We start from the raw sequence: 25,791 nt of genomic DNA, 5'->3' as shown, positions 1-25,791 counted from the left end.
CTTAAGTCCAAGTGAATAAATCAGCTCCAACATGCTATCACAAATGCAGCAAAATTGCATATTCCTTATTTCACACTGTGCTTATTCTGCTGGACTTTGCTCCGACAAATTACATTTGCAAGTATGTATGTATGAATTATAAAGTACAAAGTTCTTCCATAATGATTAAAATGACATAGTTACTAAATTATATTTCCTTGGTTAATCAACAGGCACAGTGATGGAGAACCATGAAGAAGTTTCAGTTCAGTAGATTATTTATGTTACTTAAATAGACACAGGCAGATGCTCATTTTGCACAGATGTCATTTTGCACAGATGAATTAACTAGAAGCTGTACTGCTAGCCACATTTAAATTGCATAGAGACAACTTGATTTTTAATTATTAGGAACAATCCAACCATAAACTATGTTGTTACTTCATGTTTTAATGTGAATGAATCAGAAGCAGTGTCTCAGAGCTCTAAAAATAAAGAAAACAAAAGCAGAACAGGCTGGTCAACAGGTTTGTATTTGAGTTTATGTAGATTAACAATAATTAATTAACATTAATTCAGGTCACAACTGTAATGAATTAAATGAATTAATTGTTGCTATGGATCTGAAAGTTGTACTGTCTGTCTGCATCGCCTTTAGATGGTGTCTAATCTAGCATTTGCCCTTTAAAGATGAGCCAACACTTAAATTTTTGAGCTCCTTGATCCACTCTGGAACCCACTCTGATCAGATTCCATCCTTGAAACAAATCACAATTAAAATTGATGGAACATTTAAGTCCTGTGCAACCTCTACTTCAGGATTCATATCAAATCATAATCTCTTCTTCAATACTTCATCCTCAGTGAGGATTCCCATGTGAGGATTTGTATTTATGTACAAATAAATAAATACCCCTAGGAAATGTTTTAAGAAATATTTGCTTGTAACATTTAAAAATCAGTGATATTTTTCTTCACTTTTAAAGTACAAGCAATGCTTTATTATACAGGAGGATGGCCACAGAGAGTCCTCCCTCTGTCACAGTATCTTCTCTCTGTCACTGGTCAGTAGCAGAGCTACTCTGCTTTTAGCATTATGAAGCTCAGGGAATTTCTGATATCTGTGTGTTTGACAATATGTTATGTATGGTTAGTACCAAGTTTTACAAGCCTTGCAAAGGCCTGAAAATATTGTATGGTAGATTATGAAATAATAAAATTGCTTTGAACAGATAAAGATCTTCGTGAAATAGTATGCTAAGAAAAGGCAGAGGAGCCTTTCCACTCTGCCCATATTGATACACTCTGAAAAACACCATTGACCCTAGTGTTGTTTATTGATAGGCCTCTCGTCACCCTGATATAAACTGGGGTACATCTTTGTTTTGTGCCTTTTACTCCCATATATTCCATCACTGTTTATCTCCTCCCCCATCTTTCCATTTTTCTTTACCTTCTTGCAGTTTGCTTCTTTGTTGACTTCCAAACTTTCATCTGAGCTGGCAGAGCAGAAGTGAAGTGGGAAGTGTTTAATTAGAAGAGAGAAGAAAGGGCATCAGCATTCATTCACTCATGCTCAGGAAAAGCATCTATTTCTGTAGCTGAAAACTTTGAAGAAACAACTAAATCTTTACATATTTCTCTCTGCTCTTGATTCTGAGAATAATTTTTCGCCCTGAAAATTATATAATGATCTTAAGGTCAGACTACTTTACATTAGTATGGCTTGGTCATATACAGATTTCAAAATAATGCATTGCTATGACTTATTTTTAGCCATGTTAATTAAAATACTTAGTTTCCTAGCCCAATGACCACATATTCCTTCTGTACAATATACTGAAGTTTTAATGATCCTTCTAATTCTGCTCAGCTTTAACTGGCAAACATTCATCTGATTTTTTTCAATTCAGGCTCTTCTATGTGGAAAGACTCTTTACAAGTTCTCTGTAATTCTATGGCCCATTGATCCAGCCTGTTCAGATCCCTCTGCAGAGCCTTCCTGCCCTCCAGCAGATCAACACTCCCACCTAACTTGATGTCATGTGCAGACTTACTGGGGGTGCACTCAACACCCTAGTTCAGATCATTGATAAAGACATTAAACAGGACTTGCCCCAAAACTGAGCCCTAGGGAACACCACTGGTGACCAGCCACCAAGTGGAGGTAGCACCATTCACCACCACTCTCTGGGCCAGGTATTCAGCCAGCTTTTTACCCAGCAAAGACTATGCCATCCAAATCACAGGAATCCAGTTTCTCCAGGAGAATGCTGTGGGAAACTGTGTCAAAGGCTTTACTAGAGTCCATGTAGACAACATCTGCAGCCTTTCCCTCCTACACTTGAGTGGGTCACCTTTTCATAAAAGGAGATCAGGTTGGTCAAACAGGACCTGCATTTCACAACCCATGCTGCCTGGGCTTGATCCCCTGGTTGTCCTTTTATGTGTTGTGTGATGGCACTCAAAATGACCTTCTATGCCACAACCTTCCCCAGCACCGAGGTCAGGTTGACAGGCCTGTAGATCCCTGGCTTCTCTTTCTGGTCTTTCCTGTAGATAGGTGTTGCATTTGACCTCCCTGGTTAGCCAGGACTGCTGGTAAATGACGGACAGTGACTCAGGGACCTCTTCAGCCCGCTCCTTCAATACCCTCCTGTGAATCCCACCTGGCCCCATAGACTTGAGTTTATCTAAGTGGTATAGCAGGTCACTGAGCATTTGCTCTTGGATTATGGGGGCTTCATTCTGCTCCCTGTTCCTCTCTTCCAGCTCATAGGGCTGAGTACCCCGAAAACAACCGATCTTGCTATTAATTTGCCACTGAGGCAAGGAAGGCTTTAAGCACCTCACTCTTTTCCTCATCCCTTGTCACTCTCTTCCCCCACATCCAATACAGGATGGGGATTATCCTCAGCCATTCTGCTGGTAATATATTTACAGAAATAGTTTTTATATATTTATTTTATTACAGTCTTCTAGGGCACTAGTCAGATTAAATTCTGGTTGGGCTTTGACCCTTCTGTTTTTATCCCTGCATAACCTTACATCACCCTTGTAGTTCTCCCAAATTTCCTGCTTCTTTTTTCAAAGGTCATAAAATCACCTTTTTTCCCTGAGTTCCAGCCCAAGCTCTCCGTTCAGCCAGGTCTTCCTTGCCACCTAACCTTTTGGCACATGGGGATGGCCTGCTCCTTCACCCTCTTGAAGAATGTCCAGCCTTCCTGGACTTCTTTGCTCTTCACTAGTGCCTCCCAAGGGACTCTGTCAAACAGTCTCCTCCACAGGCCAAAGTCTGCTCTCTCTCATCCAAGGAGGCAGTTCTGCTCTACCTCCTTACTTGTCCAAGAACCAAAAAACCTCTCATTTCATGATCACTGCCCAAGACGGACTCTCTAATTATGGGAAAGGCTTTGACACAGGCTGGCAACTTGCATACCCAGGACCTTCAAAAAGATTTGTATGGTTGCCAGAAACATGTAAAATGCTAACTTTCACGTAAGAAAGTTGTTCAGCATACTGAGGAACTCAAGAGACAAAGTTCTAACAAGTCAAAACACATAAAACACATAACGAAGGGCTCACTGAGTATCTATCCTGAAAGATGCATTGGGAAAACAAATTGACAAATCCCCACCAAACAACAAAATCAGGTGTCCTAGTTACTGGGGCTGGGTCCAGTTTATCACTATGTGGGTATAACTAAAACTGTGTATTCTACACTCTCTATGTCATTTCTGATGGACTATTACTAATGGATCGCTTGCAGCAGCTGCCCAGGGCACACCTGACACCTTAGGCTACAAGCCAAGGCAGGGGAGTGTTTCTTTGTCTTCACACCAATGACTCAGCTGTGATACCACCCCCCACCCCCCCCCCCCAGGGAGGCATTAGCACCTTCACACCCAGCCTGAGGGGTCATCTCTGCTAATGGATCATACTGGACTGGCATAATAGGCAGCTGCAAGACCTAGACCATCAAAGATTCCAAAAATATCCCATGACTCACAGAGTTAAATCATCCATTGTGAAACTCCCCGCCCTGGGCGAGGTACTGGACATTCCCACCTGAACCTGAGTATGTATAATCTTGGGGTTTTGGAACTTCTGGTACCGCTTGTCAGATCCAGAGGAGGACCAGAACTCAACAGGACTGCGACTGCCACTCTCGACAAGACTGTGATCATTACTTCGACAGAACTGCCACCATCATCTGCACCAACAGGTTTCCTTTCCTTTTGCTTTGTGCCCAGGGGGGCCACGTGGTGCTCAGCACAGGGGCCAACGAACACCACTCTGTTCTTGTCCCAGGGTGCAGGGTTATATATCTGTCTTCAGGGGTTAAAACCAGTTTTCTCTGTATCTTTGTACCTATTCTCTGCATTGTATTTATCATAATCCTTTTAGTAAATTGTAACTCTGACCTGTAATGTCTCTTGAGTTGGGTTCATTTCTCCCATTGGTTTACTTTTAAATCAGGACATCGGGCCACAGAAATACTTCTGCAACTTTGAGTAGTTTTTAATTGTTTTGCAACCTCAGCTAAATGCAGTTTGGTATCTATGCATAGGATCAGTAACAAAAAAAAGTGTTCATAACAGTTTTCACTTGGTCTTGAACTTCTGAGCTGGCAGTGGCATATGAAATGTGTGTTTTGTCTGACAATGCAGAAAGCAGTTATTAAGTGCTGAAACACGTTGCACATAAGGCTATTTTCAATACAGCTTTTAAATCTCTTTTTACACATTCATTATTTGTGAGATGAACCATTATTGGGGAAATGAACCAAAGTATATTTTTTCACTGAATGTAAAACAGAACAAATGCTTCACTCTTAGAAACATTTGACTTTTCAGATGTTCAGCAAATTTGTTCAGATTTCTTATGAAAATATTTCAAGAACTGAAGTAAACACTAAAATCATATTCTTCGTCTTCCTGCTGAACTCAAGACTAAATTTAAAGGCGCAGAAAGTTAACTGAATTGAAAAGCGTTTACTTTCAATAAAAGCACTGAAGTAGGACCTAATTTGAAAAATAAGTCCAAATTCATCATCATGGAAGACATTGCAAAATAATTGTTTGGTTAGCTGACAGGTAGGACTGATGGTAATCAAAAACTTAAGTTACTCAGGTAGCTTTGAAAAACAGTATGGTAGGACATCTGGTAAATGACTTTTTTTTTTTTTCTAAAGGTGGCAGAAATTGCCAGATATAAACACTGCAGGTAAAAACTGTTGGAGAGTATTTGTATGAATAAAGTGTAGGTGACATCTATCTTAAGATGGCAGAATTTGTGATTCTGAGGAAAAGTATGTGCAGCATTGTAAGGACAATATATTTGAAAAAATACAAAGTCAGACCAATAAACTTAGGCAACCATTTTCTATCCTCTCTTGCTAAGAGTCTGAGAGATACAGGGCTTTGAAGGGGCTGGCAATTAATAAAAGGTATTATAATGAAGGTGAAATGACAAACTATTTCTCATGAAGAAAGGCAGAAACCATACTAGGAGCTCAAAAGTTCTGGTTCAAAAGTTCTTTAAAAATTTGAAAGTCAGAATGAAGTTGTGCAAGTGAGTGGAATCAAAGGACAAATCCTAAGAGTGACTATATAGGAATAATACAATAACTGCTTATGCTAAAATTAGAGGTTAAGATTAAAAAGGTTACCACTATCAGGGGACATAAAAACTCAACAAATATTCTGTAAATGTATTGGATGTAAAAAGAAGTCAAACCCAAAAATCCATTATTTAATGAGGGAGACAGGCAAATGACACTGTTTTTTTTTGTTGCAGACTTCATAAACAGTGATCAGATACTTAATGAAATGAATTTTAATGAAAGAGTAGGACTGGAGGCATCTCAAAGATACACTTGACACCTAACTACTTCAGTAAGTAGCAAGTGGTAAGGACAGATAAAATTCTATAGGCACCTTGTGAACAAGCAGAAGTCCTCTCAACTATTTACAATGACCTTTTAGAAGTCATGGAGGTCCCAGAGGATTTCAGTGGGCCTATATTTTGAAAAGGGGAAAAGGTAAGTGAAATAAAAAAGAGTGAGCTACATTTCAAAACATAGAAAATAAGAGAAAAAACCCCCAAACCAGTGGATGATAAGGTGATGAAAAGCAGCCAGCAAAGACTGGTCAACAAAGAAATCAAACCAAGCTTGTACCTCCTTGCTACATGGATCCTTCCCTTTCCCAATCTTTGGTCCTTCCTCTAAACATTTTGTAGATAGTACCACATGCTCCTACAGTCCCATTAAAAGTATCCCATAATAACCTTTAAACAATTCCAAAGTGCCCTTTCCCCTACATCCCATAGTGAGTACCCTGTAGGTAATACTTCACTCTGCAAGGAGCTCTGGGAGTTTTTCTTTGAGTTTTACACCAGGGACAATGGTTCTTTGATAGTCTTAGGAGCAAAGAAGTCTGTGCCTTCCAATGTTCACTAATTATCTTAATAGGGATCCTCTTCATGTTATTATTCATCTGAACCTTTACAGGCTTTTTAGATTAGCATGATTAATACCATAGTCTAAAACCAACACAGTCCAATGACCACAACCTGTGACTTGGGAGACTGAAACAGGACATTTGAGAAAGTTTGTTCACCAGGAGTAGTGGAGAATAGGAAAAGGTTTCCCAGATGGGTTGTGGAACCTCCATACTTGGAGGTTTTTAATACTGGCTATATACAGCATGACTGAACTGGTGTTGGTGATAATCCTGCTCAAAGTGAGGTTGCCTAGAGACCACCAAAACAACCAACACTTTACCAGTTGTCTGGACTTTGGAGACAATAGACTTTAAAAGTATCTAACATTTCAGGTTTGATCCAGATTTGGCATATTGCAAAATATGAGTCATATTTTAAACACTATTTATCCAGGTATCAGTCAGCTTTCAGGATAATTTCTACTATAAAAAACACATTTAGTAAAATCAGTAAGATGAAAATATTTTCCATCTCAATGCACCAGTTTTACCTCAAGTACCTGATCCAAAACAAACAGAAAAAAAATTTGATAAGTACCTGCACAAATATTTGATTCAACAATTTCAGATAATTATAACCCCAAAGATTTTTAATAAGCAATGTGCTGATCTTCATTTTAAATCAATTAGCTATATCATTTAGTTTAAAACATTGTAGCTTAACCTTGTAATATAGGAGTCTAAAAATTATTTTCTTAACTGGGAAAAGAAGCAGCTGGGATCGTTGCCATGGCAACCACCTCATTTCCAAATACAGATTCTGTGACTTCTGTTGCTCTCTAGCAACCTCACCGCTTAGTAGTATTTCTTTTAAAAAAAAAAAAAGAAAAAAAGGGGGATTTTTCATGTAGAGCAATATACCATTGTAAGAAATGCTTGGAAGGATCAGAAAAAGAATGCTTCAAAACATAATGCAGGCATAATTAAACAAGTTAAATTCTCAGTCTGATGACGAGCCCAAGTTAAAAATCAAACCAAAAAACCAAACCAAAACACGTATATCCCATCACTCTAACTGTCACTCTGTGCAACTGACTGTGGAATCAATCTCTCCTGGAAATGATGCTTATCACAGATCTCACTGTCTCACACTAACTACATGACTTAGTTTCTTGATCCTGCTATTTAAGGAAAATGGATAGCAACACGAAAAATACACAGGGGGTGGATAGGGTGGGAGCAGAAAAATTTCTACCAAAACAACACATTTCACTGCCCACAGCTCTCCCCAGGAGAGGTTGAGATCACATCATAAGAATTAGTCAGATTGTTCAGTGACTATTGAAATGAACTATTTTAAGGAACTATGGTATTAAGAACCTATAGTCTAAGAATTTGAACAGAAAACCTGCAATACCTCTTTAATACACTGGTTCTGAAATGTCGCGGGGTATCTATCATAGTAGTTAGGTTTGGCCGATAGAAAAGCACACACACACACGCTGCACAAGGAGTTGAGACACGAGCTGTCTGCCGCGTCAGCGCAGCAGCATCCTTTATTGGGGCAGCTAGCCCACATTTTCTCACACACTTTCTGTAAATAACATAATTTCTACAAAACATCATCACTATGCACCTGCACCATGAACACAGCCAACATTCTTGTCCTTGTACATTTTATCCTCCCTAAAGCTGCTTATCACCTTTCCAATTAACTCTCAACTTCTCAAGGCTGCTCTGTTCATGGGAATGGTTAATTAGCTTCCCTGCTCTCATGGGAACGGTCTTATGCCATCCAAAACATTATGTTCGTCAACTTCTAGGGGCTTAACGGGCCTGCCACTTCCCCCCACACTGAAACAACCTATAGAATATAGAAATTAAGGGAAGTTCATGCACAGATCTCAGAGTTTTGGTTTAAATTCTCATTTATTTATCCTTGCTTCAGTCTAGTTGGCAAATGACCTTTCCTGACTACTGCCTTTTAAGCACTGCATGGTTATGGCGTACTTGTGCCACAGATGACAGTCACTCAGAGGAGACTGTCTGGAAGTGCTACAGCAGTACAAGGCCATACATATGCTAGAAGTACATTCCTACAGTGTAGGCTAGGAGTTTTTCATAATCTACTATCTGCAGCCATGCTGTCTGTGTTCCACTGCTAAGACCAATAGCACTTGCATTGGCTGGAGAAAGAATACTAAACTTCCCTTCAAAAGAAACATCGTGTAGAAGAGCAAGATCTTTGGATGTGTTCACATCTTTTTCCACAGGTATTAATATAACCTGGCTGCACTGGTAATTTTAGTCTGTATTTTGTTCATAAAGGAGCTAACCGAAGCATGGAAGTGCTGCTAAAAATAACAAACATGGTAGAGTCCAATTCATGGTTTGGACTTCTGTTGAGAAACCATATTAATGTTCTCAGCAACACATATTGTTACTGCAGAAATACCTGCTTATTCAAATTCCTAACTTGGAACATAAAAAAATGATTAGCTAGTAAAAATATGTAAACACAAACTATATGTAAAGTATTAAAAATACTTAAAAAAAAGAGTAGAAAATATAAGCACTATTAAAGAATAAAAACAACAAACAGTGCTTAAATCAGGTTAAAATTTTAAGTCTTTATAGACATGACCACTTCTTGCAGAGAGGCAAATTTGAGAAAGTAGAAGTTTATTTAGTTATAAAAAAAAAGCTATCAAATTTGAACAATGTACAAAAGATTAAAAAAGGCTAATGATGGACCCGCAAAGCTATAAAGGAACTTAATGACCTTCAGAGGGCAAGTCTATTCCATCATATACAAAAGATGTAGAAAGAGCTACAATGTACGAAGGAGAGCAGATTTTTTGTAACACAGATTTAAGATTGAAAGAGGCAGAATTCTACAAGTGTGTTTCTTTCCAATGCAATACTAATGAAGTGAGTTGAAAGCAGCAGGTGACTTTTGGTGTTGGTTACTAGGATTGAAGCTGACATTTTTCATGACGAGCTGTCTAGGCCCTTTGGACATTTTGTTCAATTTTATTTTTTCCCAATAAAAAACCTGTAAACAGTACATTGTGTTAAACTCTTGTATTTGCAGATATACTATCCTCAGGGTACACTTAAAGGTTTTGAAAAAAAACTCTACAATAAAATAAGTCTCAAACATATTACAACTAGCTAAAGTTCCACGTGCACAGAAAATCATATTGTCATTAAATCTTCCTAACTTTACTGGAAACAAAGTATTATCAAAGGGCCACTGCCAGCATAATTCAAGGAATAACCTTATAATTTCAAAAGTAGACATGTTTTCCTGAAGAATTGGTATTTATTATGACAGAGGATTCATAATCCTTTATGGCTTTTGAAACAACAGAAATAAAATAAACTAAAATGCCACAACCTATTTGTGACCTCCAGAAGCTTTCACTAGCTCAATCTGAAAAGAGACTAAAACTCAACACTATTCCTACAGACAATTTTGTGACTAAAAGCTCCCTGAACATTGTATTAATTTATGGTCTGAATCACTTGATTTTACACAGAGTTCAAACCAGCCATTAAGATCTAGGGTCCTGTCTTCACAGCCACTGAAATGATGAAAGACATAAGACTTTTTGAAATTCAATTTTTTTTTCACTATTGATACTGCTTGCTTTTTGGCACTTCAAAGTATAATAATGTATTTAACAAGTCTATTGGCAGACTATTATACAGAATGAAACCTATACTAAGTGGGGGAAAGCTGGCTAGATTGGGAAGATTTAGGGAAGAGCCTTAAATGGGTGCCCAGTTTTTATGTAGTTATAGAGGGAAAGACTGATGATCTTGATCTCTTGAATAGTACAGCAATCCTATCCAGCTGGAAAGAAACATGGGATCACAGCTTTTTCTTCACTCACCTGGGTAACATGCAAAACCAGAAATCAGTGCTCTCCTAAAAGCTGTGACTACAGTTGATTTGCTCACTTATAACCATTTGTCCATATATGCTGTCACTACTGCCAACACTACGGTCATCTAGAAAAAAATGTCTGTAGAACATCACAAAAATATTTTTCATCTACAATTTTTTGCAAACCTTAATATTTGTGTCAAATATGCCATGACAGCAATGTTTAAATTTTCTTCTACCTTTGGGGTCTTTCTCCAAATTTTTCTCCTTACAGTTTAGTAAAATACCTGAAGTATTTTACAAAATGAAACATCATCAGAGAACTTCACTGGACATGGGAGATAATTAACAGAGATACAGACCACAATTAAGCCTATTAAATAGGACCTTCCCAAGGTCCCACATGTGTACCATAGGTGCATCTTGTGCTTTTCCTGCCCAAGAATGTGCAAAATGTGCATATGTATTTTTTTAACCTTTCAACATACTTTCCTCAATAAATCTGTTTTTCCACTGATACAAAATTTTAAGTTCTTTCTTAGCCCATCAACAGTAGATGTAAACAACTTGTATTTTCCTTCAGTTTGTTAAATAAGTCTAATATATAGCCATATGTATCCATATTTCATTCTAACACATCAGAATGAAAACAACTAAGGATTTGTTATTATTTATATTTTATATCGGTTATTTTCAAATTGGTTTCAAATGAAACATAAAATTATAGGAATACAAATTCACTATTTACTCACTATTAATAGGAGCAGGATTAAGGTCAGACATGATGTTTTAGACAAGAAAGTGAAATCCTTTTAGTACCTTAAGGTATTGCTATCACTGTTAGCCTTTAAAAATAGGGTCTTTTATCAAACTGTAAAAGAAACTTTGCCCTTTGAGGTACTGAGCACACATGACTTTTATGCAATTCAAGGTCCATTAACACCCAGGTGGAGATGTTTAAATGGATCTTAGTGATTTAATATACTTTTCACTAAGTTGGAAAATGATACGCACTTAAAATTGCCTAGATTGCTTTGAAAATCTTGACATGCGGTTACTGAAATGGGTTGCTCTAACAGATACGTATCAAGAGCTACATAATAATGCTTAACAAAGGTACTCTTTAACAAGATTACATACTGGATTTTTTTCAGTCAGCTCATAGCCATGCTATCTGAGTACCCAATATTCATTACTAAATTTATCTTCACAACTACTTCTATGAGACAAGCTTCTCGTACCTCACACACAAGAAACTGAAACAGAAATCAGAAATGATTTGCACAAAGTCCAACAGTTGTATCAGGACCTAAGGCCTTGATTCTAAAGTCCTTTTCACAAACACAAATCCTAACCACAAGCCAGCTTGTCTCTGTGAAGCAATGCACACCCCATTTATGGAGCCATTATCGTCCCCACTTCATCAAAAAGATAAAGAGCATCAACAAATATTTTTTGTTCAAAACAGTGAGGTGAGATAGTTATGCATTAATTTTTTTCTTCATATGTGAAGAATGTAAGCATCTTTGATGATGTAATTGATAAAATTATTTCAAACTGTTCTAAACACCTTCCAGGCCATCTTAAATGACTAATAGCTAAAACAGACTTCAGCAAAATATGTCTCCTCTCCCTTCTACATGGCCTGTCATAAACTGAGTTGCCCACTCATTCAGAATGTAGCTAAATGAGCACTTCAACTACAAATCCTTAAGACGCAGTGAGTTTGTTGTATTACGCACACTCAGTGCCAGAAACAGAGAATTCCTGTCTCTGACTGCATGTTTCTGGCACTTACTTTCTGCTAGCCTTAGGATTTCTTTGATCCTTCTGTGAGCTGATTTAACTCTCTAAAACGTAAGAGAAATCTAGCAGAAAGATGAACCAACTTCTCTTGCTAAGTCAACGAATGACAAAGCCTGACAACTTGTACCAGAACTTGTAGTCAGAAGGTAGCAGGGTTACCCCGTCGAAGAAGAGGAAGTCTTCCTCTTTTTGCCAATAAGGAAATCAGCTTGTCTATAGTCCAAGCAGATTCTGTAAATCTTTACTTTCTGTTCTGAGGTATCAGTTGCTCCAACATACAGTCTGCCTTATCTCAAATAGCCTCACTAAAAAGCAGCTACATTTTTTTTGAGGAAAATGGAGTTGCCAGACCTAACACAGAAGAAAGACTACTAAAAATCTGTAAGTAAGAAAACAAAAACTGAACTGTAACAAATATTTACTTTCTGCAGAAAGAAAACCTTGCATTATAATAGTAACCACAACAGCAAAGCTATCAAGTAAGTTTTGCCTAGTGGCATTTATGATAGCCCAAGACCACATTACAACTTTAATTGACTGTGCTGGTTTTGGCAGTGACAGTTATATCCTTCACAGCAGTTAGTATGGGGCCATGTTTAGGATTTGTGCTGGAAACAGTGCTGATAACACAGGGACATTTTTATTACTGCCGCACAGTGCTCCCCCAGACCAAGGGCTTTTCTGCTCCTCACCCCACCCTGCCAGTGAGGGGACTGGAGATGCACAAGAAGTTGGGAGGGCACACAACTGGGACAGCTGACCCCAACTGACCAAAGGGATATCCCACACCATATGGCCTCATGCGCAGTTTATAGAGCTGTGGGAAGAAGGGGGGTACATGCAGAGCAATGGTTCTTGTCTTCCCAAGCAACCATTACGCATGATGGAGCCCTGCTGTCCTGGGCATAACTGAACTCCTGCCTGCCCATGGGTAGTGGTGAATGAATTCCTTGTTTTGCTTTGTCTGCATGTGCAGACTTTGCTTTCCCTATTAAACTTTATCTCAACCCACAAGCATTCTCATTTTTACCCTGCTGATTCTCTTCCCCATCCCACAGAGGAAAGTGAGTGAGCAGCTGTATGCAGCTGAGCCGTCAGCTGAAGTTAAACCACAACAATGACCAAGTGACTTTAAGTGACCAAGGCACTCTGGCTAGATAGAACCTCTTTGCTCACTTGACAGACAGATTCCAGCTCTAAAATAAAACAAAATGAAAAAATGGTACTGTTGTAACTAGCATTAATTCAGCAGCAGAATAACAGACTTCTACAAATTACTTTATCAAAAAGGTGTCTGAAAAGGAGGTGAATAAAGTACAAGATTCAGGTAACAACATTAGGTAACAAGATTTTTGGGCTGGGATTTTTCAGATAACAGGTTTCTGAGAGTCGGGGAGAATTTTCTGAGGAGGAAGGCAAAGGAGAGATACACTGCATCTGATCCTGATGCACAAAGAAACTGCCTGGACCTTTATATAAGTTCTAAGAAAAAGAGAAGTGTTTAATATTCCATATGCTCCTTTAAAAGTTTTACTAGGATCTTTACAATTCCTGTCAACTTTTTTACTCTGAACATTTAACAAAGACTTTCATCTTTTCATGGCCTGAAATCTCCATTCTCCCTTGAAGACGAATCAAGAATGTGAACAGACACAATGAAAGAAGGCAGAAATATTGCTGTTCTTACCTAACATGGAAAAATGCATCACTATGATTATTAACTACCAAACAAACTGTGCTTAGAACAAGTTAATGCAATTGTCATTCCAACTGCTGTTAAACAAAAGTGACTTGTGGCTTGTACTCTCAGGATAGCATAGTAACAATGCTAAATGCTCCATCTTCAAAAGACTGCTCCCTGTTTTTCATAAAAAATTTTCAGCAAGGTACTCTGAAAGAGGTTGTTTGCTTGCTTGTTTTTCCCCACCAAAGCAACGTGACATTCATTTCAGTAAATCCTTTCAGCAAGAATATCCAAATATTCTCTTGTCACCATTGAATATATTTTACTTAATACATGGAACAAAAAGACCATTCAAGCAAAACAAAAAGGGAGCAAAACTGTGCAGCTTACTGTGCAAAGACTGAAGTCTTCGTTGTCCACAAAATCATTGGGTTATTTCTTCTCCAACATCTTAAAAGCTGCCTTAATCCTATGAATGAGTACTTATTCTTTTGCAGCTTTTATGTTTCACAGCATACTTCTAAGTATGTATTCTAAGAAAATTTATACCTCTCCTAAGTGTTTGGCACAACAAATAAATGTATTAGAATTGATTTTGCTTCAGGTGTACTATAGGTGAATGTTAAATGTTAAACCCATTTTGGGAATCAGATATACATTACCGACACTGCACAGTACTGTTACCTAAGAAGTTAGCAATTGTAAAAATGGAAGAGAACAGCATTTATGCTGAATAAAATATATTCATGGATGGTTGTGAGACACAGGATCATTATATTAATTATTGGCTTGGACTTAGTCAAGTGTGTAGGGAATGGGGTGGAGGGAATAGGTTGAATTTCAACAAGGTGGAATAGTGTCCTGCCCCATACCCCAGCCCCTTGGAGCCTCCTTGAGCAGCCCCAGAGCAGCTGTCAGTCACTGGTACACCAGTGAGCACTGCCCCAAACCACACCCCACAGAGCCCCTGATCCAGCCCCAGAATGGCTGGCACACCGGAACACTGCCCCTCACCCTACTCCGATGCTCCAGAGTGGCCAGTGGGCCAGAAGTCCTCCCTGGAAGGGGTGGCCACAGGGGGCCAGAGCAGATAAAACCAGCACCATGCAGCCATCGTGTGACTGTGACCCTGCCATCTCCTGGACTCCTGGTAGCTGGATCTATGCTGGATCTGGGGTGGTAGCTGTAATTCTCTCTTTTTCTCCCTCTTTCTTTACTTCTTCTCCTAATCTCCTTTCTTGATATTTGGGTAATTAAAAACTGGATGGGTTGGATTTTGCTAAGCTGTATGGGCTAGCAGGTGCTAAGTCATTGCTTTGTGAAATGCTTTAATTTGTTTGAATGTTGCCCTTTAAACTTTTGTCAAGTTCCCTCATTTTTTAAAGTTTTCCAGTAAAAGCATGTCATTTAACCTGCTGAGTAACGTGTGCAGCACCCTTTACTGTGCGCTCTCTCAAGGTATAAAAGACCTGAAGGCCCTTTTAATAAATCCAGTGAGTGGATTTTTTGAGCCTTGTATATTTTTAGAGTAAAACCTCTTTGATGAGCTTGTGGGGCGAGCCTGGGGTCTTATAAGTTGCTAATGTGGTTTGACAGGTATTGATGTCACTTTCTGCAAATGTTCAGCTAGTGGAAAACAATCAATTGTTTCTACTTTTCTCTGAAGTTACCAGGTAGCTTGAAAAGATACTGCATAACACATAGGCATGCTCAAGAACAAAGTTTTGCAAGTGACTCAGCATACTTAGTAACAGCCATATACTTTGAAATATAATTTAAAAGATGAGTGGGATTTATCTTCCTGCTACACTTTTAGTTCTTTTCTTTCATTTTAAAATGATTTAATTTTCAAGTCATTTAAAATTCTGTATTTGGCCTCAAATCATATCACCAATAAGATGAAAGCACAGCACGCAGAAAACAGTAAGAAGCAAAAATGTTGCAGAAATGATACATGTGATTGAGAAAGAAAAGATCCAAGATAAACATTCATCATGTTATATAGATACCTTGATTCATAATTAACTGGACAGCTTAAAAGACTTTCTGATGAAAGATACTTTGCTTTTTTTTCCTTCCAAAGAGTTTTTAGCAGGAAGTAGATCAGAATAAAACTGGGCAATACAAAGTGGAAAGTCTTTGAACTAAAGATTACCCAGAGAGGTTGTGGAGTCTCCTTCACTACAGATATTCAAGAACTATTTGGATGCAATTCTGTGCCACGTGTTCTAGGACAACCTTGCTTGAGCAGGGAGCTTGGACCCGATGACCCACTGTGGTCCCTTCCAACCTTACCCACTGTGTGGTTGTGTAAATTGTGTAGGCAGTAAACAACATAAAATTATTTTATATGTAACATCTGACAAGCTGATACAGCAAACTACTTAGTAAACCCACAACTCAATTTTGAAAGGGTGATTTGTTCATTTCAGAACTCAAGCAAGTGTAAAACATTAAAGACATCTTAAGACTGAACTCCACTTGTATTATCTTTGAAATATTTTTATACATTGTCTTAAGACATTCATTACTGTGAAGCACATCATATAATTTATTTTAATTCTCTACAGAACAATATAGTTAATTCAGTATAACCAGTAACTTTATACAGATACAGTATTGAAGCCATGTCCTCTTTTGCTTACTGTCAAGTACAAAACAGCTTATAACAGTCTTAAAAAAAGCTACAAACTACAATTGTAGCATACTGATTTTCTGCCTGGTTAAAGTTTACAGTAGTGGCTTTTTGATCTTTCAGGACAAATAAACACAACAGCACATAACAAACAGTTGTGCAAACTGAAGACTCAACTACCTCCTTTTTCCAGAACTACTTTTCCCTGCTTTACTGCTGCTACCACCAGACTTGCTGGAAGATTTTGAAGAGAAAAGTCTTGTCATGAATTCAGACACATCTGGCAGCTCATGGTTGGAATTCAGCATGTTCATTGATTGCTCCATTTCCTGCATGCAAAGATCAGATAATCTTAATAGCTTGTAACAATTCTGGCTGTAGTTAAGGTATCAGTTGATTGTATCAGAAAGATTTCAAATTTTCCCAAAATACTGTTTCACTATTTGTAGTCCTCCAAGGTACATATTGCTATATATTTTCATGCAAGCACAGCCAAACACCCAGCTACATACAGAAACATAAAACCCCAAAACTAAAAGCACTGGTGTATGGAAAATGGTAACCATGTCTTAAGCAGTCTTACAGGGCAAACATCTGACAAAAAAATAATCTTAAAGAAAAAAATGTCATTATTTTCAACACTACTTTCCTCCATTTTAAAATTTAAGCTTTTGTTTAGATTTTCAGATCTGTGCTTTCATAGATTCACACTTTGATGTTTTCAAATTAGTATTATTTATGCTAAATCTAACAAATTTTTGTCGCTGTTTGAAGGGATTAGATATTTTCATTGCCCTACTTTCTGACATTAAACTATTACAGTACAGCACGTGAGTTTTCTTTGCTTCACGAAAAGAAGGATTTTAATGAGACCATATATCCAGGTAAGCTTAATGTAACTTTAGAATTTAGCGTAGTGGTTCTATGAGATGAATTAGCATGTTTCAAAACAAACCACCCCTGAAGTGCATACAACAGCTTAACTGCACATCCACAATAGGATAACGCTTACAGCAATCGCCAATTTAATGTGGGATTGTCACCTTGCTCTTCTAGTTACCATTCAGAATGATATGTTTCAGGGCATTTTGCTAGACTTTGTTACTATTGCATCCCCACTACATCTACACTTAAAGCCTCCACAACAGGCAGTCACTAAATCATTAATCATTTCTACACAGACTAGTACTGTGCTGATTCCATAAATAAAAAACAAGTTAACTTGAAAAATATTATACAAGCTCTATACACTCCAAAAACAAATGGAATTTGGATATACATTTAACAATTTAATACATGGTCATCTAGAGAATACCACTACAATTGAGTTCTTAAAAACTCCCTTTTCCTACTCTTTAAAGATAATTTAAATTACAAGCAAAATTCCTTCAACTTAAAATTTCTCCTTAACAAGTCATATTGGTCAGCTAATAAGAACTAAATCATCAGAAGTTCTGATGGTATTACCATCAGAATGGCCTGCCTGTAAGCAGTGTCAGGCCAGTGAAAAAAGTAAGGAATAAGTGATTTTTTTTTTAAATTCAACTTCCAGAGTTCAGCTTGGTTTGAAGAACATGCTATGTATATCTAGCATATATTTGTATCTGTTTTTAAATGAAAATTACAGCCAAAATAGCATTACATAGCTCTGATATGCTTTTTATAGGTATTACTTATTAAAAAAAAAAAGATTCAGACACCTATAAAGTACTACTGAAGACACTGGTCATTTAGGGGAGAAGGCGTTTTTAGTTAACCAAGCCTTCAAAAAACAGCCACCCACGACAGACAAGGAATACTTCTAAAAATAAGAAAAGATTTAGCAAACACCTTGAATCTCCATTTTGTCCTAGCCTTCTGCTATTCGGCATTTTGCATGATGAAAGGACAATAAATCAGGCAATTTAATGACTACATTAAGACTCTGTATCATATACACTACTGTGACATCTGGATTTAACATAGTAAACTGTGCTTTAGCCTGACGGGAAAGAGAACCCCAAATCATACTCTTCTCAATACACACTTATTAAATGATGTCTAAAAATAAAGTGCCAGATTTAAATAGAGTGCGAAAATATATTGAAAATTTACAAAAAAAAAATCCTTTGAGAAATTATCACTCTAAAGAAAGTCTGGAAAACACCATTCATACTGTAACAGCCTCAAAGTTGTGGCAAATAATTTAATTCTGTGTTGTCCTGTTTAACAGCAAATTCATGAATCAGGAAATGTTAGAACAGCAACACTGCATTAACTGAATAAATGATGCCCATTAAGACCTCTTTAAAAGTCCAGTTTTGTTTTTATTGCTTCTCTGTACGCTAAAATCTCATTATCTTTGGTCTCTATGTATGCATCAACTGAACCTACTTACCCGCCTCATATCAGGATCACTGGTGTTGACAACTTTAGGTAAAAGCACAAATATCAGTAACGGAAGAACCATCATCATCACCTACACAGAAAGCAGGAAATACTTTTTCAGCTTAGGTTGCTCTAGACACTTTCAGAAATACTAACATAAAGCTTTAGCTAAACAGTCAAATTCTAGAACCACTGCATTCCGAGTCAGTAACCCAGTAACGGTAATCCATTTGTCAGGAAAGAAACCTGGTAAGGAGTATTGTGCTTTAAATAATATGATTTCAAAATCTATTGCAATAAAGCAAATGGTTGTTATATCTTAAAACTGTTGTCATTACAATTCTGCAACATGTTGATCTCCACATTATTAGAACAAGATCATGTTGTCAAATGAAGCAGACTACAGGCTATTTTCACAGAGTGGGTACGTAAGGAAGGAGAGGTCACAGAAAAACTTTCTATTTGTATGCAAATGAAAAAAATAAAACAATCCTCTCGGAAGAGCAAAGTGTGTACACCTTTTCTCATTTACTTTATTCTTGGTATTCTGAAAAACAGCTGTATTTGGATCCTTAGCATACTTTTAACCTTTGCGTGTTGCTTGTACGTACCATAGGGTTCATGAGGAAATCTGTCCATCCCCAAGATTCTCTCTTTATAAAGTATGAAGGTGGTCCAGAAGATTTCATCTGCAGTGGGTATGGCAGCCTGACAACTTCAGAGGGTTTGATGTAATTCACGTATCTTGCTCTAATGAGCAAAATGTGAGTAATTGAAAATATAATCATAGAATCTTTAACAAAATAAAAGATGATTTTAAAAAAAAAATCGAAACAAAGTTTTAATAATAGACTACAAACAAAATTATGCACTGTCAATTAGGCTTCACTTCTCAGAAACCAGTTCCTCTCAGCAGCATCTTTTACGGAATCAAAAACAAGCCATTTTTTGTCACCTTGGTAATGAACAAGAAAAACTACACTGTATAAAGACAGATACAGCTTTGCATACTATAGTCTGGTTTAACCAGTTTGCTCAGGGATCAATTATTTGTACGTGAAGTTAATACCTTTTGCCTAAGTGCATTACTTTGCATTTATCAATACTGAATCTCAGTCTTTATTACTTTATCAGGTTTTTCCATAGCTCTTCACTCATTATTTATTTTGGCCTGGTATTTAGATAGTTACTCAGTTACCACCATCTTTGTCACTCTTGACCCATTTTTCATGATTTATGAATATTTACTTGCCTTAGTGCAACTCCAAGGATGGCTTCTGCTCATTACAAGAGAATTATTCCTTCTGAATTTTTCATCAAATACTCATCCACAGAATGCCTTTCCCGTCTACCTTATGACTAAATATTTTCTCCAAAACTTGAGATTTTAAAGTAGATCTTATCAAATACTCTTTTTCCTCTTTCTAGGAATTACATTAATTTTTTAAGGCAGAATGTTCCCTAGAAAAGCCCTGTTGACATTTTCCTCAAGTATCACAGTTTTTCATGCATCTCTGATTCCTCAGCTGTATTCCTCATTACAGTTTCTACCTGTTTGACTGGCAGACATGGCAAGCCTACTGCGACTTTCCTCTGCAGACATATCCTAGCGATTTACTTTACATCAAATTTGTAACCTTACTAGTCTTCAGATACCCAAACAGTGCTAGGAGTGACGTTAAACACACTGTTGTGTCTATTTGTCCATATTTATTACATACTGTTGCCAGTAAGATATTGCCTAACGAACTATAAAAATAAAAATTACATAAAGTTTGGAAAAAACCTAAGCTCAAACAAATTGTTCCATTATTAAACAAGCACCATTTTCAGTGAGATTTCAACTTTTAACCTCCCTTAAATATACTGTTGGAATATTTATACTGATGTTTGTATTTCTAAAATGTAATGATAACTTTTATAAGATACTGTAAAAGACAATAATGAAGTTAAGAAACTCTATGTCTGCCTGAACAAAGAAAAATTAACTACAAACACCTTTATTTAAAGGAAAATCACCTTACTACATCAGATATATAGTTTTTCTGTATTTCTGAATAGCTTGCAGTTATAGGTGTACAGTTAGAGTGGTTTGGTATAACGCATCTTGCCATAACATAAAAAACAAGCTAATGATGCTACAGAAATACTGCAGGCTAGCAACTACTACTATTAACCAGTAACTGTAACAAGTGTCCTATGGGAATGTAACAGAAATACTTTGAAGTTTCACTGTGCCAAATCCTGACAGAACATTTATTAAAGAAATGGAATACGGAAGAAGGAAAAAAAGGTACTGGCAAATGATAAAGCAGATAACTGATTCATGCCCAGATTTTATTTCAGGATAGCTGCATAAGCAGATAATAAAAGTAAACAGAAAGACTTTTAAAATCTATTTTCTCTTATTTAAGGCCATAAATATAAAAAGAAAGAAAGAGATCAGACTTCGGATTTTAAGAAACGTGCTCCTAGAAGTGATGTTAAAAGAAGCTAAAACGTATGCTCTGAAATGGAACATCAGACCTACAGCACTGTTTACATTAATTCTTGTACTGTGCTGTCAGGAACACATAATACACCAACACAGAAGCAAATCAGGAAAGGCTTACCTCATTTTGCCTTTTGAAGTTATGTCAACTCGCACAGGCTCAAATTTATGAGCAGGGGATATAACTTCCACTACATAAGATCCTGAAGGTACATCATGAACCACAAAACTTCCATCTGTCCTGAAAAACAGTAAGTTGCGCTACATTTCAATATGCTCCAGCATACAAGACAGCATGCTTTCCCGTTTTTTAAAAGAGGTTGTAAGACTATCATTTTATATTATAAATATTAATATAACAATGGCCAAAAGAAAAATTAAATCATTCAGCACTCACAATATCAAACCCCTTAAGATCATCAATGAACGCCACAACAGTAGCAGAAATTACTAGTTTTCTTAAAGGTTTTGTTGTGCCCTCAAGTTATTGTCTTGCTGGAAGAACAATTCAACAGCCCAAGAAAGATCTGAAGGAGTTACATTTCACATATTCGAGTAACAGCAGAAGGAATTTACACCTTCTTTCCTCCTTCTGAAATACATACAATGAAGTTTACCTCAGCACTTCTGCGGGTAGCAAACCCCCTCCCCAAACTGACATCCTACATAGTGTGGGTAGATATTAGGGAAGATTTGCAATGCACAATAATAGTAGTTTGTGCCTTTGTTGTGAAATAGAGGGGTTTAATTTTAATTGCTCCCTTTAGAACTAGCCCACACTGGAAAACTCAGTCACAACACTAAGGAAACTAAGAGCTCTGAACATATACACAGAAGGGATTTTTATACAGATGGCTTTTATTTTAAAATATGAAACTTGAATATTCAGTGAAATTACTAAAAGGATACTTGAAAGCTTCAGCTTCAGTTGTCTTAAAAGTACAGAAGTTTTCCTCCTATGTGTTTCCAGAAGTTTCCAGTAAGAAAATCTTAGTGTTAAAAGCAACAGCAATGATCTCTCTTCTAAAAATAAGACTCAAAGTTAAGACAAAAAAAAGTTGTTCGAAGGGAAAAAACCACAATAAAACCTGACACATTAGAAACGTGCATCAGAAAAACAAATAAATAAACCCTCTTAAAAGGGAACTCTCAAAAAGAATTTTGTCCTTATGCCCTTTACACCAGCTCTTTTTCAAAGATGCACATCAATTAAGCACCTTCCCACTTTTATGTGATGATTTGAAGCACTAAGAATGCTTACGCTATCTTATATGGCAATTGCTAGAAGGATGTTTCCCTAGGAATTTCCTTCTAATTTTTCATTCTTTACAGTATCACTTCAAAAAAATTCCCCTAATTTTTTTTCTAAAGATGTATTCATATGACACAGCAAATTCTCACTTCATATACTGGTATCCAGTACTGGCTTTTTTAGAAGAAAAAAGTTCCATTTTTACCTCACTGAGGAAACTAATCAGATTTATAAAAATGCTCATACAAGAGAACGACTCTTGCAATACTCGAAAAACAACTTTACTATACGAAATAATTGTTTTCCTATTTTGATAACTGGAATGGTTTTGGTAACTTCTACTTTTGAAACTATGACATTCTTAATTGAGGACATTTTCTATGTCTTAAAATCTCTAGATCCTTTGTTTATATATACCCACTACCACCTGAGACTGAATAGGATAATGTGATTCTTTACAACTTCCAATTGCATTTGCATGATGTTGTGTGAAGCAGTAAAGTCATCCCTTGAACTGGCTTTCACCAGTACAGTGAAAGTTTTTCACGGGTACTACAACACAGAACCACAACTGCAACAAACATTTTGTAAATTCTGAGCAAAGCTAAGGTTCTTATAACGAAGTGGTAGAATTTGCACCAAGAGAAGCTGAGAATAAACACTGTCCTCCAAACAGTGCAAACGCGTTTGGGGTTTTTCTTTGTTTTGGAACTGTTTTTACTTATAACTCTGTTCCAATGTTTTTGATCGCTACAACGCTAGCAGCCTGAGCCATCAGTTTGGATACGCCTGCAGAAGGCTGAGGCCAAAACCTACAGCACTGCTGGCCTGGCCGTTCCTAGTCCCTTACAAGGTACGGGGCCAGCGTAACTCCAGCAGCCCATCTCGGCAGCCTGTGATCCCGCGATCCCACAACCGTGCGCGGCTGACGGGAACACGGCCGTGCCTGGCAGGAGCCGCCCCGCCCTGTCCCTGCTCCCGCCCCACCACGGCCGGGCCGGGCCGAGCCGAGCCTGCCGCCGGCCCCTGTCTGGCCAGGGCCGCCCGGCCAGGGCCGCCCCGCGGGGCCCGACCCCCGCCGCGCCCGCCGCTCACTTCAGGAAGCCGACGTGCTCCTCCCCGTCCACCAGCACCCGGGCCCCCGCGATCCAGTCCTGCGGCTTCACTCCAGGCACCACGGCCCGGCCCTCGATCTTAAACCGCTCCCCGGGGCCCGCGCCGCCTGGCACCTCCGCCGGCCCGAGGAGCTCCGAGCCGCAGGCGCCGCGAGGCAGCGGCGCGACCGACAGCCAGAGGAGCGCCAGGCACAGCGCCCCGGCCCCGCTCCCGCTCCGCGCCGCCATCGCTGCCCGCGCCCCCATCGTGCGCCTGCGCCCGCCAGGGAGAGGGCGGGGCGGCGCCGGAGCCGCCCCTCGGGCCGGAGCTCTGGGACGGGGGCAGAGGCGCGGCTGAGCTGCGGTGCTTAAGCTGCACAATCTGCCCAAACACAACGCGCTTATCCAACAGCCCGCGTCACGCGCGTTGGAAAGGCAGGGCAGGATCCTTTGTTTTTTCGGATTGTGAGTAAAAACAAAGGATAAGATAATTTGCTGCTCAAAAAGTGGAATGGCAGAATGTGAACCTGAAGAACATAAATGTCTAAGAAGTAGATGTATGTTCCTTGGTAATGGATCTATTTAAGGTGTTTTAGTTTTAAATCTTAATAGTTATCATGCAAAGAGGAATGAGCTTTTTCTAGGGAAAACATGTAACAAGCTTACAAAACATTAAAATTTATCATAAAATAAAGGCCTAAATTGTCATTTTTTTAGCAGTGATTCATAGCACTGCAGTTTGTTTTTATTAAGTACGATAGCATGAAAATGTGTTACTTAATGGGGAGTACAGACTTACAGGAGAAACCACAAGGGCTGTAGTACCTTCCCTGTCCCCTAATTTTCCTTTGTGAAGCACATCCTGTTATGTCATATGTATTTATTGTCACGTTGTAGCTACACTTGCTTCCTTTTTACCTCTCTTATTTATGTCAGAGTTAATTACTGAACATGTGGAAAACATTATCATTAAACAAGATTAACCTGGTCATCAGCAGATAATAAAAAACATTGTATCATACTAGGCATGATTTGAAAAGCATATGTCATCCCATGTCAGTGGGATGTTGTGAATTATTTGTCTGGCAGTATCTTTTAGCTGTGTCTGCTTTGGAGACAATCTATGAGGTTCTTCCATCATATAAGCTCTTGAAAGCATTAACCTCCACCAGTTTTGGGAGTGAAAACCTAAGAATGCCAGAACTGAATAGTGTTAGAAGTACTTACCAATAAAACCACTAAGAAGTCTCTCTTAAAGCCACAGACACAACACTGTTTCCATTACAACATCACAGAGACACATCATCTTCACAGTGACACCTCGTGTTTAATAGTTTTTACACGCAGTTACTGTAAAAATGCTCATATTTTTAAAATATCTTCAAGGAGCTGTATTAGGATACCGTCAGACCACAAAGAATGATCATGCCCTCCAGTTTTAAGGATTTCCTCAACCAAGTAATTTATTTTTATAACCTACATAATAGAGTTTCGTAGGGGACGTGTCAAGGTACGAGGGAATGTACCAGGGCGAGAGTGCCCGAGGGAGCGTGCGCAGATACAGACAACCCTATTGGTCAAGGAAGTCACATGGTTTCAAGGGATAAAAGCAGCGCCGAATTTGAAATAAACCTCTTTGTTTTACCACCTCACAGAGAGCGTGTATTTTCTTTATTACATAAAGACACGTGCCACCCTACAGAGTTTCTTGGTTTAAATACTTGGAGAACCTAAAGAAAAAACCCTCATCTGTTCTTTCATAATCTAATCTAAGAAGCTTCTCTCTCTCTGTATCGTCCTGCTAACAAACCTAGCAGCTAATTAAACAGCATCTTGGCTAGGATTTTATCCTCATGTAGAAGCCTTGACTGTAATTGCAGCTTTCATTGCAGAGGCAATCTTTATATATGACTAATTTTATATATATATATATACACACATACATATATGCCTTATCCGATAGCTGCACTGGCATGCAACCTTTTCAATGTTAGGTAAACAGTTCCTTGTCCTCTAACCACATAATTTCTTTACATATAAAAGTTCTATTTCATGCAGATATATCGGTTACCGTATTTTTAAGTGTACACAACTGAGAAAATAATTGATTACTGCCTTTTTTTCGATTAAGACTAGCTACAGTGG

General features: G+C 38.1%; 1 protein-coding gene across 1 annotated transcript; it reads right to left on the bottom strand.

Annotated features, from left to right (window-relative positions):
* Window positions 1-16,271: 16,271 nt before the first annotated feature.
* On the bottom strand, window positions 16,272-23,928 carry EMC7 (ER membrane protein complex subunit 7). Its single transcript, XM_027717028.2, has 5 exons — window positions 23,648-23,928; window positions 21,422-21,541; window positions 19,421-19,559; window positions 18,820-18,900; window positions 16,272-16,771 (listed from the first exon to the last, which is right to left on the bottom strand). The coding sequence occupies exons 1-5, from the start codon at window positions 23,911-23,913 to the stop codon at window positions 16,619-16,621; spliced, it is 759 nt and encodes a 252-aa protein (XP_027572829.1). The 5' UTR covers window positions 23,914-23,928; the 3' UTR covers window positions 16,272-16,618.
* Window positions 23,929-25,791: the final 1,863 nt, after the last annotated feature.

Source organism: Pipra filicauda, unplaced genomic scaffold (genome assembly GCF_003945595.2).
Source record: "Pipra filicauda isolate LSUMZ 115617 unplaced genomic scaffold, ASM394559v2 scaffold145_size1923396_pilon, whole genome shotgun sequence".
Lineage (NCBI taxonomy): Eukaryota > Metazoa > Chordata > Aves > Passeriformes > Pipridae > Pipra > Pipra filicauda.
This window is presented reverse-complemented; position numbering and strand designations above follow the sequence as displayed.

What these genes read in the sequence shown, in the direction of transcription:
- EMC7 (XM_027717028.2), bottom strand. Translation starts at nt 23,913, where the DNA reads ATGGGGGCGCGGGCAGCGATGGCGGCGCGGAGCGGGAGCGGGGCCGGG. An exon ending in GAGCACGTCGGCTTCCTGAA is followed by an intron (nt 21,542 to 23,647) that starts GTGAGCGGCGGG and finishes ACTGTTTTTCAG; the next exon opens with GACAGATGGAAGTTTTGTGG. An exon ending in GTGATCCTGATATGAGGCGG is followed by an intron (nt 16,772 to 18,819) that starts GTAAGTAGGTTC and finishes CTTTGCATGCAG; the next exon opens with GAAATGGAGCAATCAATGAA.